The 13782-nt window shown below is 41.0% G+C and overlaps 1 protein-coding gene across 3 annotated transcripts in view; it reads left to right on the forward strand.

The window, feature by feature from the left end:
• The window catches only part of LPIN1 (lipin 1), a 750916-nt gene that overhangs the window by 610846 nt on the left and 126288 nt on the right, over positions 1 to 13782 (forward strand). For all 3 annotated transcript variants that reach the window (XM_044082232.1, XM_044082237.1, XM_044082244.1), the window contains one exon: positions 10007 to 10093. In XM_044082232.1, the coding sequence (XP_043938167.1) occupies positions 10007 to 10093 (87 nt within the window). The remainder of the gene's footprint in view (positions 1 to 10006; positions 10094 to 13782) is intronic.

Here is a 13782-nt window from a genome sequence, read left to right on the forward strand (position 1 = left end):
GGTTTGTAATACCATGATGGGAATGAACCCCATTCCAAAGTCCAAGTATGATAAAATTTCATGAAATTAGTATTGTTTCAGTGTTAGTTTTAGCCAGAAGTGCTCTTCGCAGCACCCGCAAAGTGCCAAGTATTGACTCTTTCTTCAATTCATATGGAGTTACATGTATCAGTAGCATTAATACATATGAGTGTAAATTATTTTTATAAGATCCGTTGCTCCTACTACTACTATTGGAACTGTTTAGGTATCTTTCCTCCACATTTCCCTCATTTCTGCCTGCAAATCCGGTATTTTATGACTTTGTGTCTCTCTGTACATAAGACACTATAGTCACTGGGTGCAGCATTTGCAATGATCAATGCTACTTTTGTCTTCTTTTCATGGAATACTATATCTGGTTTTCTCATATCTGTTTTTTGAACTGTTGGTAATGGGTAAATGTGATGTAAACTTCATAATTTTCTCTAAAGCTGTGTGGCTTATGTTTCCAGTGTTTTTCAGCTACTTCGGTATAATGTTTGCACAACCCCCAATGCAACAGTCTTGCTACATTATTATGCCTTTCAGTATACAGTCCTTCTGTCATTAGTATATCACAACCAGCAACAAGATGTGCATTCTATTTTACAAAACCTACAATTGTCTGTTTCTCACACATGTTCAATGGACTTGTAAGCCAACGTGTACCTAGTCCACTATCTTCGGCCGCCAATATTAACTTTTCATCTTTTAGTTTAATTTCCTCTCTCCTTAACAATTCCTGCATTTGATCCTGATCACCATGACGTTGTTCCAAGAGTCTTGTGTACTTGCAACTATATTTATGCATTTTCCACATTTCTTGCCTTCTGTACCTTATATGTTTTCTTTTGTTTTTTTGGCAGATTCAGTTGCTGCCTGATTTTTGTCTACTTCTGGTTTGATTTCCATTCCTGTTTGAAACCAATATGCTTCTGCTAAACTAAACAAGGAAGTCATCTTAGACTTATTCTCTTCATGTTTTTAAAACATTCACTACATTTGGGTCTCGTGAGGTCAGTAGATATGTATGCAATCCTACGATTGCAGATCTACACATGTAATCATTTTCGAGGAGGCCCATACCTCCTTCAAAACAGTGAATAGGTACTCTTGGTATACACTGATTTTTATAAATCATTTGATAAGCATGAAGCATCATTCTTGTTTTCCAACCATTCCAACACCTTCTGGAGCCAGTCAATCACTCCAAAACTGTAAGAGCAAATTGGTATAGCTTGGACTTTGTTCCTAGAGGCCAGCGCTGTTTTCAGTATTACTTTTAGTCTTCTTAAATATTCCTTATTAATTTTTATTCACATATTTTTGTGTTTTATTGTTGATTCTTCAGTTCCCAAATATTTATACACTCCCTCTTGCTCAAGTTCTTTTATATCACATTCCTGTCTCAGGCTGATGTTTTTTTGGTGTTGCAATTTTCCTGCTTTAAAGGTTGCTTTTGCACATTTATCAAGACAAAATGACATTTTTATATCATTTGAAAAGGTTTTGACCACTTGCAGTTGTGCTTTCAGTTCCTCATCTGATGAACTATACAGTTTAAATCATCCACAAAAAGAAGATAAGTCTTTACGCTTTGTTGTTTTCTGGGAGCCAAATTGTAGCCATGACCTAATCCATTAAGTAGACATCTTAATGGGTGAAGGGCAAGACAGAAGAGCAGCAGTGACAGAGAATCACTCTGGAATATCCCCTCTTTGAATTTTTATCCCTGGAATAATAATTTGTCCTTTATCATGGCTTAATTGCAGAATTGCTTGCCACTGTTTTATGGTCATTGTAATGTAATTGATCAGTGAGCAGGGGTGTATCTTATACATTTTAATGTTTTATCCATAGGTGTCTACTAGGCTAATGGCTCTGGTGCCTTTACAAGCCTAGCCATAGGATTACCCTGGCATTGTGCCACCCGACCTTAGTTTCCAGTGCTTCTGTTGAGTAGAGCCACTGGAGTGATCCCCGGGGTGAATTTACTATTTCCCTTCCACTCATCAAGATTTCTCTTGAAGAGGGCCAGTGAGGTGCTCTGTTTGACATGTATGGGAAATCTATTCCATAGCATAGGCAGTCTCTGGGTTATGAACCTGTCCCTCCAGCACGTTCAGTTGATTGTGATAATGAGGTTGAGGTCTCTGGAGCGTGTGGTGCAGAGGGATTGGGATTTTTTTAGATGTAGCATTTCTAACAGAGCTGGGTCAGACATGACTTTGAAAGTCAAGCAGAGATTACCTTTAAGTAGATGATATGAGACAGAGAATAGTTGGATTTTTTTTAGTCTTTCCATATAGGACAAGTGTTTAAGGCCTAGGATCCTCTTTGCGAGGTACTTTTGCGGCCTCTGCAGTTGTTGCAGATGGTACATGCCAAATGGGGCATTGTACTCGATGACTGGCCTAATGAGGGAAGAGTAGAGGGAGACGACCTCTTTCTTCCTGGATGCAAAACCCTTAGTAATGAGGTGTGCCACATAGAAGTACTTTCTGACCACAGTGGCAGTGTGGTGGTCAAAAGAGAAGTTGCTGTCAACCTGTGTTCCCAGATCTCTTATAATGCCTTCTGTGTTTAGTGGACTACCATCGATGTGGCAGTTCATGGGAACTGAGTTTTTCCCCAAAGGGGATGACACATTTTTTGGCATTAAGCTTAAGGCCATGGCTCTGACACCAGTCGTTGGTCTCCGTGAAGCCTTTCTGTAGGATGTCAACATCGCTTGGGGAGTTAATAATGGCTCCCAACTTGCAATCGTCTGCGAACTTTGTCAGCTAGAATCCCTTTGTGTTGGACTGGACTTCTGAGAAGTAAATCCCAAACAGAAGAGGACCCAGGACTGATCCCTGTGGGACTCCACTCATGACTCGTTGGCAGTCTGACTTGGAGTCAGCTACTTTCACACTGTGGGTTCTATCTCTGAGCCAGTTTGCAACCCACCTAGCTTAGTGAGTTTTTCTATCAAAGGCCTTGGCCAGATCATTGTAGATTGTATGAACCACCTTGTCTTCATCCACAGCTCTGGTGACTGACTCAAAGAAGTCAACCAAGTTGAGCAGGCATGATCTACCCTTCACAAAACCAAACTGTGTGGGAGCCAGAGTTTGGAGATTCCCTATATCCTTGTTTATTAGGTCCATGATGATGCATTCCATAGCATTGCATATCAGACTTGTCAGGCTAATGGGGCGATAGTTCCCAGGGTCTGTAGTCTCTCCTCCTTTGTGGAGAGAGATGACTATAGCAGTGCGCCATTTGGTAGGGACAAAGCCTGAAGTGAGGCTGTGACTGAACAGGGCACACAGGTGAGGTGCCAGTTCACTCTGCAGTTCATGTAGAACACAGCCAGGGATATTGTCAGGTCCCATAGAAGCTGTATTCTTGGCCTTGGACACTGCTGTTTTAACCTGTGCAGCAGTAATGGGTGCCTGGCAATCTACTGGTATAGTGACTGGTCCTTTGGGGGAGGGGGGTAAAGTTGGCACTGAATCTGTCAGCCAGTATATTGGCAATATATGTTGGCTCGGTATAGGAGGTACCATTGTTTAGTAGCTCAGAGCAAATCTGGGTATTACAGTGGAGGTTCTTTATATAACTATAGAAGGCCTTGTGGTTGTCTTTACTATCTGCTGCAATTCTGTTTTCATAGCTAGCTTTAGAGGATTTGATGAGGGATCTCAACTTTTTGTTGAGGCTGATAAGGGAGTTTTTCCAGTCTTGGGACTCACTTTATTCTGCATCAGTTTCTTCCTTCTGTTGTAGAGTTTGTTTATAGCAGGGGACCACCAGATTGGCTTCCTTTTTTTGGAGGAGAGCATCTTGATTCTGTTGGATATGGCGAGATCCATGCAGTTGTGTACGTGTTCATACAGTGCATTGGTGTATGAGTCGGTGGTCGTTCAACTATTCTCCATTTGCATGGGTGCCGTAAAGTTAGCCACCTCTGTTCTTAGGAGCCCAAAGTTAGCTTTGGAGAAGTGTTTCATGGTGGTTACCTTTGTAGGGGGGGGAATGTGGATTTCCAAGGTGATTAGTTTGTGGTTGGATCTAACCAGGGAGGAGTTGGGAGTTGACTAATGGTGTAGAGCAACAATCACCCATGTTAGTAATGACTGGTCAAGGAAGTTGCGACCTCTAGTGGCGGTAAGAACGAGCTGGTCCAGGGCATTGGAATTAATGAATTCCAGGAAACTTTGGGTAAGTGTATTGGTACAAAAGTAGTTTTCCCAGTTAATGAGGGTTGGACCCTAATATTCCCCATGGTGCTTAGGAACATGGAGTGAGTGGCTTGGGACATGGTTGGGGACTTATAACAGGCTACGACCTGAATCGCTGTCTTACCCAATGTTTAGAGGCACCTGAAGTATCTCTGATGCATTATGTTGGGCTACCAGTCTGGAGGTGTGCACATCCTTTATGAATATGAAATCTCCACCACCTTTGGAGCTTTGGTCCACGTTCTTTGGCTGAAAGGTGTGGAATGAGTTATAGCCTGGTAGTGCAAGGGTGCTTTCTGCTGCCTTGACCTAGGTCTCTGTTACAGCACAAATGTCGATGTTCTCCATTTTAAGGAGTGCTTCAAGCTAGTGCATTTTGAGATTTAGACTTCTAGCATTGAGCAGCATGACCCTCAGATTGCATTTGTTTTTAGCTGTTATGGTGGTAATTTGGCCTTTGAAACACCTCCTAAAAAAGGCACTATAGGGTTGGTAAGAGCCTTGGCCAGTATCCAGAAGCCCAGAGGTGACAGATGCAGGCCATCTCTGGCAAAGCATCAAGGTCTGTCAATCATGTCATCCCAGGCAGACATATACTGGATCCCCTTTGAATGACACCAGAAACTTAGCCAATTCTTGAACTCAATCATTTTCTGCTTGTACCTTGGTGTTATTCTGGGTGATAGTAGGATGCTGCTCATGGCTAGGGTCATACCCACCTGGGCTACATAATCCAAGAGCTCCTCCATGTCAGTTTTCATGTAGTCCAGGGAGGTACACCTCAGGTCATTCACACCAACATGGACAATGACAGAGTCATATTTGTACCTGTTGTTGAGGGACCCGAGTGCATGCGTTATATGGTGGATCCTGGCAGCTGACTGTTATTTCTCCTTATTCAGCCTAGTGAGTGGGACATCAGTGTGCCTCACTATTGAGTCACCGAAGACTAGTGTGCTGGGCATGCTGTTTTGCCGTTGGGGCTTTGGTTAAGTGGCACACTGTTTAGGAGAGTTATGTGTCTCGTGATTAGTGTTGTGTTGTGGTGGTCAAGTGCATTTCTGCCTTGGAGGTCTCTGCTGTTTGGGTAGATTTTTATTGAGAGCCTCCGCAAAGGTGGGTGTGTGGTTTGTGTTTTTATATGAAAGCAGTGCTGGTGTGTGTTCTGGAGGGCTATGTGTTCCGTGTGGTGTGTTGCAAGTGTTGACCTTCTCCTCTTGACCAGCTATTCTGGTCTTGGTTGGAGAGTGCATGGCTTACAGTTTGGATATATAAGTGCATCTCTCACAAGTGTGAGTGTTAGGAGGTAAGAGGCAAGGGTTGTTGGTATACATGAGGCAGTTGCTACATTGCCTCAAGATGCCCAAGTTCACCAGGTTAACAGGAGAAAGCACAGGGAACTGACCTTTAGACATGCCTGGAGGGGTGAGCATTAATAATAAGTACTGGAGTTGTTTCCTTGTAGAAAGTTTAGTGCTGGTAGCACTTTTGTGTGCTACAGTAATTGCTACAAGAAGTCTGGTATGGTAAAGTGCTAGAATAATAAGCTAGTAAAAGTGCAGGAAAGGAGAGAGCTAGCAGATCTAATGGAAAAATTGAAGACCAGACTTTGGCACCTCTCAGAAGCTTACAAACAGTCTTGGATACAGCAAATCTGTATCTGGACTAGACTAGTTACAGGAAAGGTGGGAAAAGCGCAAACGTGGGCTTTTAGACCAGAAAGTTGAAGGAGATGGAAAAAACTGCCCAAACGGCCAATAAACTACAATTTCTGGGCCAGAAACCACTCCTCTTGTGGTAGATAGGCTACCTAGTGCTTACCACTCCCACTGACAAGCTAGAAGGCTTCCCCCGATACAGAGAGGCTTGGGGGGGGAGCTCAGAAGATTACAAACAGTCTTGGATACAGCAAATAAGTATCTGGACTAGACTAGTTATAGGAAAGGTGGGAAACCAGTGCAAATGCGGGCTTTTAAACCAGAAAGTTGAAGGAGATCCATGAATGTGGAATACTGTCAAATGCTTTTGTTTTGTAGTCTATCCATGCCATACTTGGATTCTTCCCATTTTTACAGTTCTCAGTTATGGCTTTAACAATAAATTTGTTACCCTTTTGTTCTATTGCCATGATTGAGTTTTCATCTAAATGATTACAAAGACTGTTGGCATCAATTCCAGTATATCGTTTATGCATTGTCTAAAGGCAAGTAATTGGTCTATAGTTTTTAGGATAGCTTGCAAGTTCGCTGTTAAGTAGGGGTATTATTTTTCCTGTTAACCAGGTTGGTGTCTGTTTGGGGTGAGCATAAAAATAGTTCTTACTTGTAGCTAAATCTTCATGTAAAGATGTTAATACTTTCATCCAGAAGTTAGGTACTGCATCTGGGCCCTGGGTTTTCCAATTAGGAGCGTTTCTTAACTTTGTTTCAGTCTCTGTTGCCATTACTTCATCCCATTCCCTATCCCGTACATTTGAACTTCTTATTCTTTTTTTTTTTTTTTTACTTTTTCTGTCCATTCAGCATCTTTGTTATGTTCCACAGGATCTTCATAGCTCTCCAAAATGCATCTGTTTATTATTTTTTTTTGGTGATGTTTCACTTCATTTTGCTATGTTCCCCAATTCTCTGTATAACTTTTATGGGTTATGAATACATTTTTTACTTAGTACTTTTCCTTTATATTTATCTGCAATATGAACTAAGGTTTTCTGCCTGTGCTGATATTTTTAATTTATTTGCGACAGTGCAAGATAGACCCTGATCTAGTGTGGTACTGTGCGTTGCTTTTATCACGTCTGTCTTTTTGAGTATTTTTTTTGAGCTGTTCCCTCTTCTATACTCTTCTAAAAGTGACACTTCTTGTCTTAATTTCTTTATAGCTTTCTCTAGTCGATATTTCCATAATGGCATTTGATTTTGCCCCTTCTTTTCCCTTACTGCCCTGTATTTTTGTGGTAAGACTTTATTTGTTATGAATTATGCTGCACAGTAATATATTTTATTTACTTATGTTATATTGTATGCATCTCTATGAACAGTCCTATTTACTGTGTTCATTTGTTTCATCAAATATCTAACATTTTTTGGATTTTATTAACTTTCTGTAGTCTATTTCTTTCATTGATCTTAAAATGTCTGTCCATCTCTATTAAATCAAGCAACTCTTCCCTTAGATAATTTTCTTCCGAACTCAGGGCACATTCTTTTTTTTTCTCCATTTCCTGCAAGCATTCTACAGAAAATTCCAGAGCATCTTCCTGTGCCACATTCTCTTCACTTTCATCCTGTGTCATCTGTTGCTCTTTCATATGGAAACTCACTGGCCTGTTACTCCACAGCATTGACTGTGTCAGAGTTGCCACAGTTTCCTGTTCCTGAATGGAAGGCTTCAAAGTATCGTCTGATGTTTCCCACTCCACTGGTTTCTCCTTAATTTGGGGATCCATTGCTCTCCATTGCTGTGATGTTATCAGAGTTAAATTGTATGCATTATAATTCTTCACTTTGCACGCCATCCATAACCTCGGTTTCTGTTTCTTTAACTTCTCCATTACTAATCCTCTTTTCCTCTTCGTTTTCTTATTTTTGTGTTGTAAAAATTTACAAATCTGGATGCCTTTGCGTCTGTTTCTCTTCAAATAATTTTGGTGCTGTTATTTTTGCGTTGATTAGTTTTGCTTTCTCCTTTGCATAAATATTGCACCATATTAAATCTTTTTTTCATCCCCATGGCCATATTTCTTCTTCAGATGTCTCTAGCTCCTCTTGTTTGTTCTTACTTGGGGGCTCGTTGTTCCATCATGCTGTGCTACAACCTGTGTTAGACTTTTTACACTAAATCCTTCACTTAGCAGGTATTCCATAACTTCAGCTTCTATTTTTTAACTTCTACTTTACTGTTCTTCTGTTGTGCATTCCCTCTTTGTGATCTTATTTTTTGCATTGTGAAATTTTCCATATTTGCCTTTGCCTGTATTTCTCTTTGAATATCTTTGAGGCTACGTTTTTGTATTGAATAATTTGGCTTCCTCCTTTGCATAACTATTGCACCATATTAGATCTCTCGTTCATTCCCGTGTCCATATTTTTGTAAACTTTTCAAAAATCTTTAAATTTTGTTCTTTATATTTTCACACTTCCTCAGTCGCTTCTTTTTCCAAATGGCCCAAGGTTTCTTGGTCTATATAATGTTTTTCATAAATCTATTGTATTAATGAATACAAATTTTTATTTGAAGCTTCTGACAAGTTTTTCTTGTGCAGGTATTTTTGTTTCCACTAATTTCTCTCTTACTCTTTTTGTATATCTTATGTCTGGAAATTCTGGTCTTGCATAATAGTAACAATATATCATTCTTTTTATCCTCAGTAGTCCACTCTGTCACCTTTATGGCACTTTTTTGGTCTATCAGTTTTTGTGATTTTTGTAGACTACTACTTCTACAAAAGGAGGGCCATCCTACCGAACCTGGCCTAGCACCATTACTGGAACGTTTCCGTATCTTGAAGATTCCACACTGTCATTTTTTCCAGTCCTGGCACCAGTGTACCTACCAGGATTGAGCACTTTTTTATTCTGGGTCTTGTGCATCCAGCTGTCTTTTTATTTTTTAACCTACTTCTGTCCATGATGTATGCAATATAAAATACAGTCTATATAGCTGTGTCGTCTTGGTAATATTTTGTGAAAAACAGGGTCTACCTCGTGAAGGTTCTCACCAAAACTTTGAGGATGAATTCAGTTCCAACAGTACTACTCTCCTTTGCTTGCTGATTTATCATCTCTCCATTCAGACCCCAAATTGTAGTCTATGACTATACTCACTGAGTACACTGGTTTGATGACCTCTCTGGAACTAGATGGCATGCCCTTGCTTGTAAGTTGAGCATCATAGAAGGATTTTATGGACACATGCTGGTTGAAAGCTAGGTTACTATTCATATGAGCTCCCAGATCTCTAATTATTGAATCAACTTTTATGGATGTTTTAGGGTGGCCTATTTCCCTAAAAGTACTATAATGCATTTCTTGGCATTGAGTTTTCAACCATTGCCATGGCAACAAGCATTTGCTTGTGTTAGACCTTCATGATGGGTGTTCTTGTCTTGGGGGGATTCAGTGACTGCTCCCAGTTAGCAATCATCTGCAAACTTGGTTAGCCCCAGTGGGGTATTGTATCAAATGCCTTAGCCAGATTCAGGCAGGCAGTATCCGTCAATTTCCCCTTATGACCTTTTCAAATAAGTCCACCAGATTCAGCAAGCATGACCTTCCCTTGACAAAGACAAACTAGGATGGTTCCATTGTCTGGACTTCTGCTGTGTCCTTGTTGATGATTTCCATGATAATTTTTCCATGACTTTGCAAATAAGACTAAGGTCATATTGTACTTTACAGGCACAATTTAGCCTATTGTATGTTTGAAGGAGTGCTGCACTTAAGGTGGAGAAAGGGCATGAGAAGGTTTAGGGAAATGCTCAACAAGATACACTAACTATCAAGTCTAAGAGCTGTATTTCTACTTACAGCAAAGGGTCATAACTGCTTAAAGTTCATGTTCCTAACAAGATTGCTGGTATGTATATAAACTGCATTTGTAGGACATAACACCTTTATGTGACTGACCATTATGTGAAAGTTGAGTGACTGTTCATTTTACTTTGTGGTAATACACACATATTTTCTGATCAAGCTAACATTCCTCTGTCTCCATTTTTTCCTATGTTTCACTAAATGTACTTATTTCTGTTTATTTAGGTCAGACACCTTGGGCCACATTTTGCCAACATTAGGGAAAGACTGGACACATCAAGGAATTGCAAAGTTGTACCACAAAGTCAGTCAGTAAGTACCTTTTGTAGCTGTTCATTAAAGGATGCAATGTTAAATAAACTGGAACAACTAAACTATGCGTATGCACTTGATGATGATGAAAGAGACTAAACAATGACATACTTATCACTGGGTACAGAAAAATGCATACTGTAGAATGTATCGTCCAACGACTATATGGTAGTGTCATGGAACCTCTCCATAAGTACAGCCATGTTGACAGTTAAAAAGCACACCATTAAGGCTGCTCCGTTTGTTTAATCTAATTTGAGAAGCTTGACAGTTATTACAGATACAAGTACTGAGAACATTACAAACTACATACATACAGCAACATAGTAAGAGTTTCTCATTATACGTATATTAAAACTGTGTGGCATTTTTCATTGTGAATCAGATATGTACTGTATGTATGTATGTATGTACAGTAAAATTTGGGAGCTACAGTAGAAATGTTATAGTAAGTACCAAAACTGAATATGTACAGTTACTAGAAAGAGAGATGTATGTTTGAAATATTTTAGATGTTATGTCACTTTACTGTAAAATAGTTTTTAGGAGTAAAGTAGGTTAGAGTTTGTATAGAAGGTTGAAGTTTTGGATGTTAGTATGCATGCAGTGGAACGTGAGACAGAAGTATAGTGAGAGCAGTATTAAATGAGATAGGAATGGGGTGGAAAGGATGAATGTATATGGGTTAGACGGAGGCTAGTTATATATGAGAGGCGAAAACTGTTTATGAGTAGTATTTATATACTATGTGCAGGAGCACAGCCAGTTCAAGTGATGGTTTAAATAAATTTAGTTTGTTTGTCTTAGTTGTGAAGGGATGGAGTTTCAGATATTTGAAACATAATGAGTATAGTGAGTCGCAGGCAGAATTATTTGATTTTTATAACAGAGTAATGTCTGTATTCCAGTGTTATTTGGTATGCTTCACAATTCAGCCAGGTAAGTACCCCACTGTGGAATTTTTTTCTTGCTTATTGGGATTTGTTAGTGGCAGTTAATTTTGTGTTTAATGTGTCCACTATGCAAGTTACCTCATGTCTGCCAGTGAGAAAGACTGGATCTCTTGCAGTAGTCGAGTATCACCAAGACTACCATAGTATGTGAATATTCTGTTTAGGTTCAATGTGCAAAACTGAAAGTTGTAGGGTCTGTAAAGAGTTTGCAACAAAACCCCTTAGGAGAGGCAAGTATGCCCTGCAAGGTTATTTAGATCCAAAGTGACTCAAAGATGTGACTCGTACTGCAGTGGCATCTTCTAGTTCATCCTAGATCTCCGATATCCTGCCTAAGAAGCAATTAGAAAAGAAATCCAAGGAGAAGGCAGCCAGGAACCCTGGTGATATGACAATGGCATCTGATGATGTCCTTCCATATCACTGTTGCAGTATTCTGTGCAATAGGGATTCATAGGTTCATAGATTCGTACTAGGCTATCTGCCCTAGGGCATTTACAAGCCTAGCCAGAGTGTATGTGGCTTACACCACCCCTTAGGATGAGAATACTACGCCCTTTTAGGGTTTAGTTTACTATGCCTCTGTCTAGTAGTGACAAAGAGATGACCCCCGGGGTAAACCTACGATCTCCCATCCACTTGTCGAGATTTCTCTTGAATAGAGTCAGTGAGGGGCTCTGCCTAACATGGACTGGGATTCTGTTCCAGAGTGTAGGGAGCTCTGGGTTATCAATCTGTCCCTCCAGCACGTTCTATTTATTTCTGTGTTGAGGTTTAAGTCACTTGTTCTCGTGGCTCTGATGGATTTGGATTTTTTGAGGTGGAGCATGTCCATTAATTCAGGATTGGACATGGCCTTGTACGTCAGGCACAGATCACCTCTGAGTAGGCGGTATGCGACTGAATAGAGCTGGAGTTTTTTCAGACGGGCAGCATATGACATATGTTTAAGACCCTTTATCCTCTTGGTGAGGAACTTTTGGGGTCTTTCCAACTGCTGCAGGTGTCGGGTGAGATACATCTCAAATGGGGCATTGTACTCAATCATTGACCTGATAAGAGAAGAGTACAGGGGCACAATGACCTCTCTTGATCTAGATGTGAAACCCTTCATGATAAGGTGGGCAATATAGAAGGTCTTCCTAACCACTTTGGCAATGTGAGTGCCAAATGAGAGGTTACTGTCAACCTGGGTCCCTAGGTCCCTGATTACCTTATCCGTACTTAATGGATTACCGCCTATGTGGTAATTTGTTGGTACCTTGTTTTTCCCAAAGGGTATGACTATACATTTTTTGGCGTTTAGCTTAAGGCCATGGCTCTGGCACCAATTATCCGTTTCTATGAGGCCTCTCTGAAGGATGTTTGTGTCCGCTGGAGTATCAATTATGGCGCCCAGTTTGCAGTCATCTGCGAACTTTGTCAGCCACAATCCTCCTATGTTTGCCTGTACCTCGGAAAAATAAATGCCGAACAAGAGGGGTCCCAGGACTGAGCCCTGTGGGACACCGCTTGTGACCGGCTTAGAGTCTGACATAGCTCCAGCAACTCTGACCCTGTGGTTTCTGTCCTTGAGCCAGTTTGCAACCCATCTTGTGACATATGGGTTTACATTTAAGCTGGTGAGTTTGTCTATGATGCCCGAGTGGGGTATTGTGTCAAAGGCTTTTGCAAGGTCAAGGTAGGCTGTGTGAACTGCCTTACCCTCATCAATGGCCTTAGTGACTGTTTCAAAAAAGTCGACCAAGTTCAGAAGGCAGGATCTGCCCTTGACAAAGCCAAATTGGGTAGGATCCAATGTCTGTAGGTCCCCAATGTCTTTGTTTATGAGTTCCATAATGATCCTCTCCATAGCTTTGCAGACCAGGCTCGTCAGGCTTATGGGCGGTAATTTCCAGGGTCCGTAGAAGCACCGCCTTTGTGAAGTGGGACCACTGTTGCCGTCGCCACTCTTTGGAGTGCGTATCCTGTGGTAAGGCTAAGATTAAACAGCAGCCTTATGTGTGGGTTTAGTTCCTCTTGGAGTTCATGTAGCACACAGCCTGGGACACCATCCGGTCCCATTGATGCTGTGTTTTTAGCTTTAGAGAGGGCGGCTCTCACCTGGGCATCTGAGATGTTAGGGAGGCTATACTCTGCTGGGATAGTTATTTCTCCTTTTGTGGGAGGGAGGAGAAATTTGCACTGAACCTGTCTGCCAGAATGTTGGCAATGTCAGTGGGTTCAGTGTATTTTGTGTCATTTTGGACTAACTCTGAGCATATCTGGGAGTTTCCACCCAGGTTTCTAACATAGCTAAAGAAGGCCTTGTGATTGTCTTTTGTGTCATTTGCGATTTTTCTCTCAAAGTTGGCCTTGGATGATTTTATGAGCGATCATATTTGCTAGTACTGATCAGAGATGCCTTTCCTTTTAGGGATTTTGCTCTGTCGTAGTAGCTTCCTCCTTCTGTTGTAAAGTTTGTTTATGGCTGGGGTCCACCAGACCGGTCACCTGCCTTTGGGGGAATGGGTCTTGGTTTTATTTGGGATTGCATGATCCATGCATTCTTGAAGGTGCCCATAGAAGGCATTTGCAAGGGATTCAGCAGTGTGGGTTGTGGTTTCCACTGGCCCAGGGGCCTTGAAAGATACCACTTCAGTCTTAAGAAGTGTGAAGTTTGCTTTTGAGAAGTTCTTCACTGTGGTCTTTTGTGCAGGGGGTGGGGGAGGGATGTGGATTTCCAGTGAGATTAAT

The sequence above is a fragment of the Protopterus annectens genome, chromosome 1.part1 (genome assembly GCF_019279795.1).
Source record: "Protopterus annectens isolate FY-2018-M chromosome 1.part1, PAN1.0, whole genome shotgun sequence".
Classification (NCBI taxonomy): Eukaryota; Metazoa; Chordata; order Ceratodontiformes; family Protopteridae; genus Protopterus; species Protopterus annectens.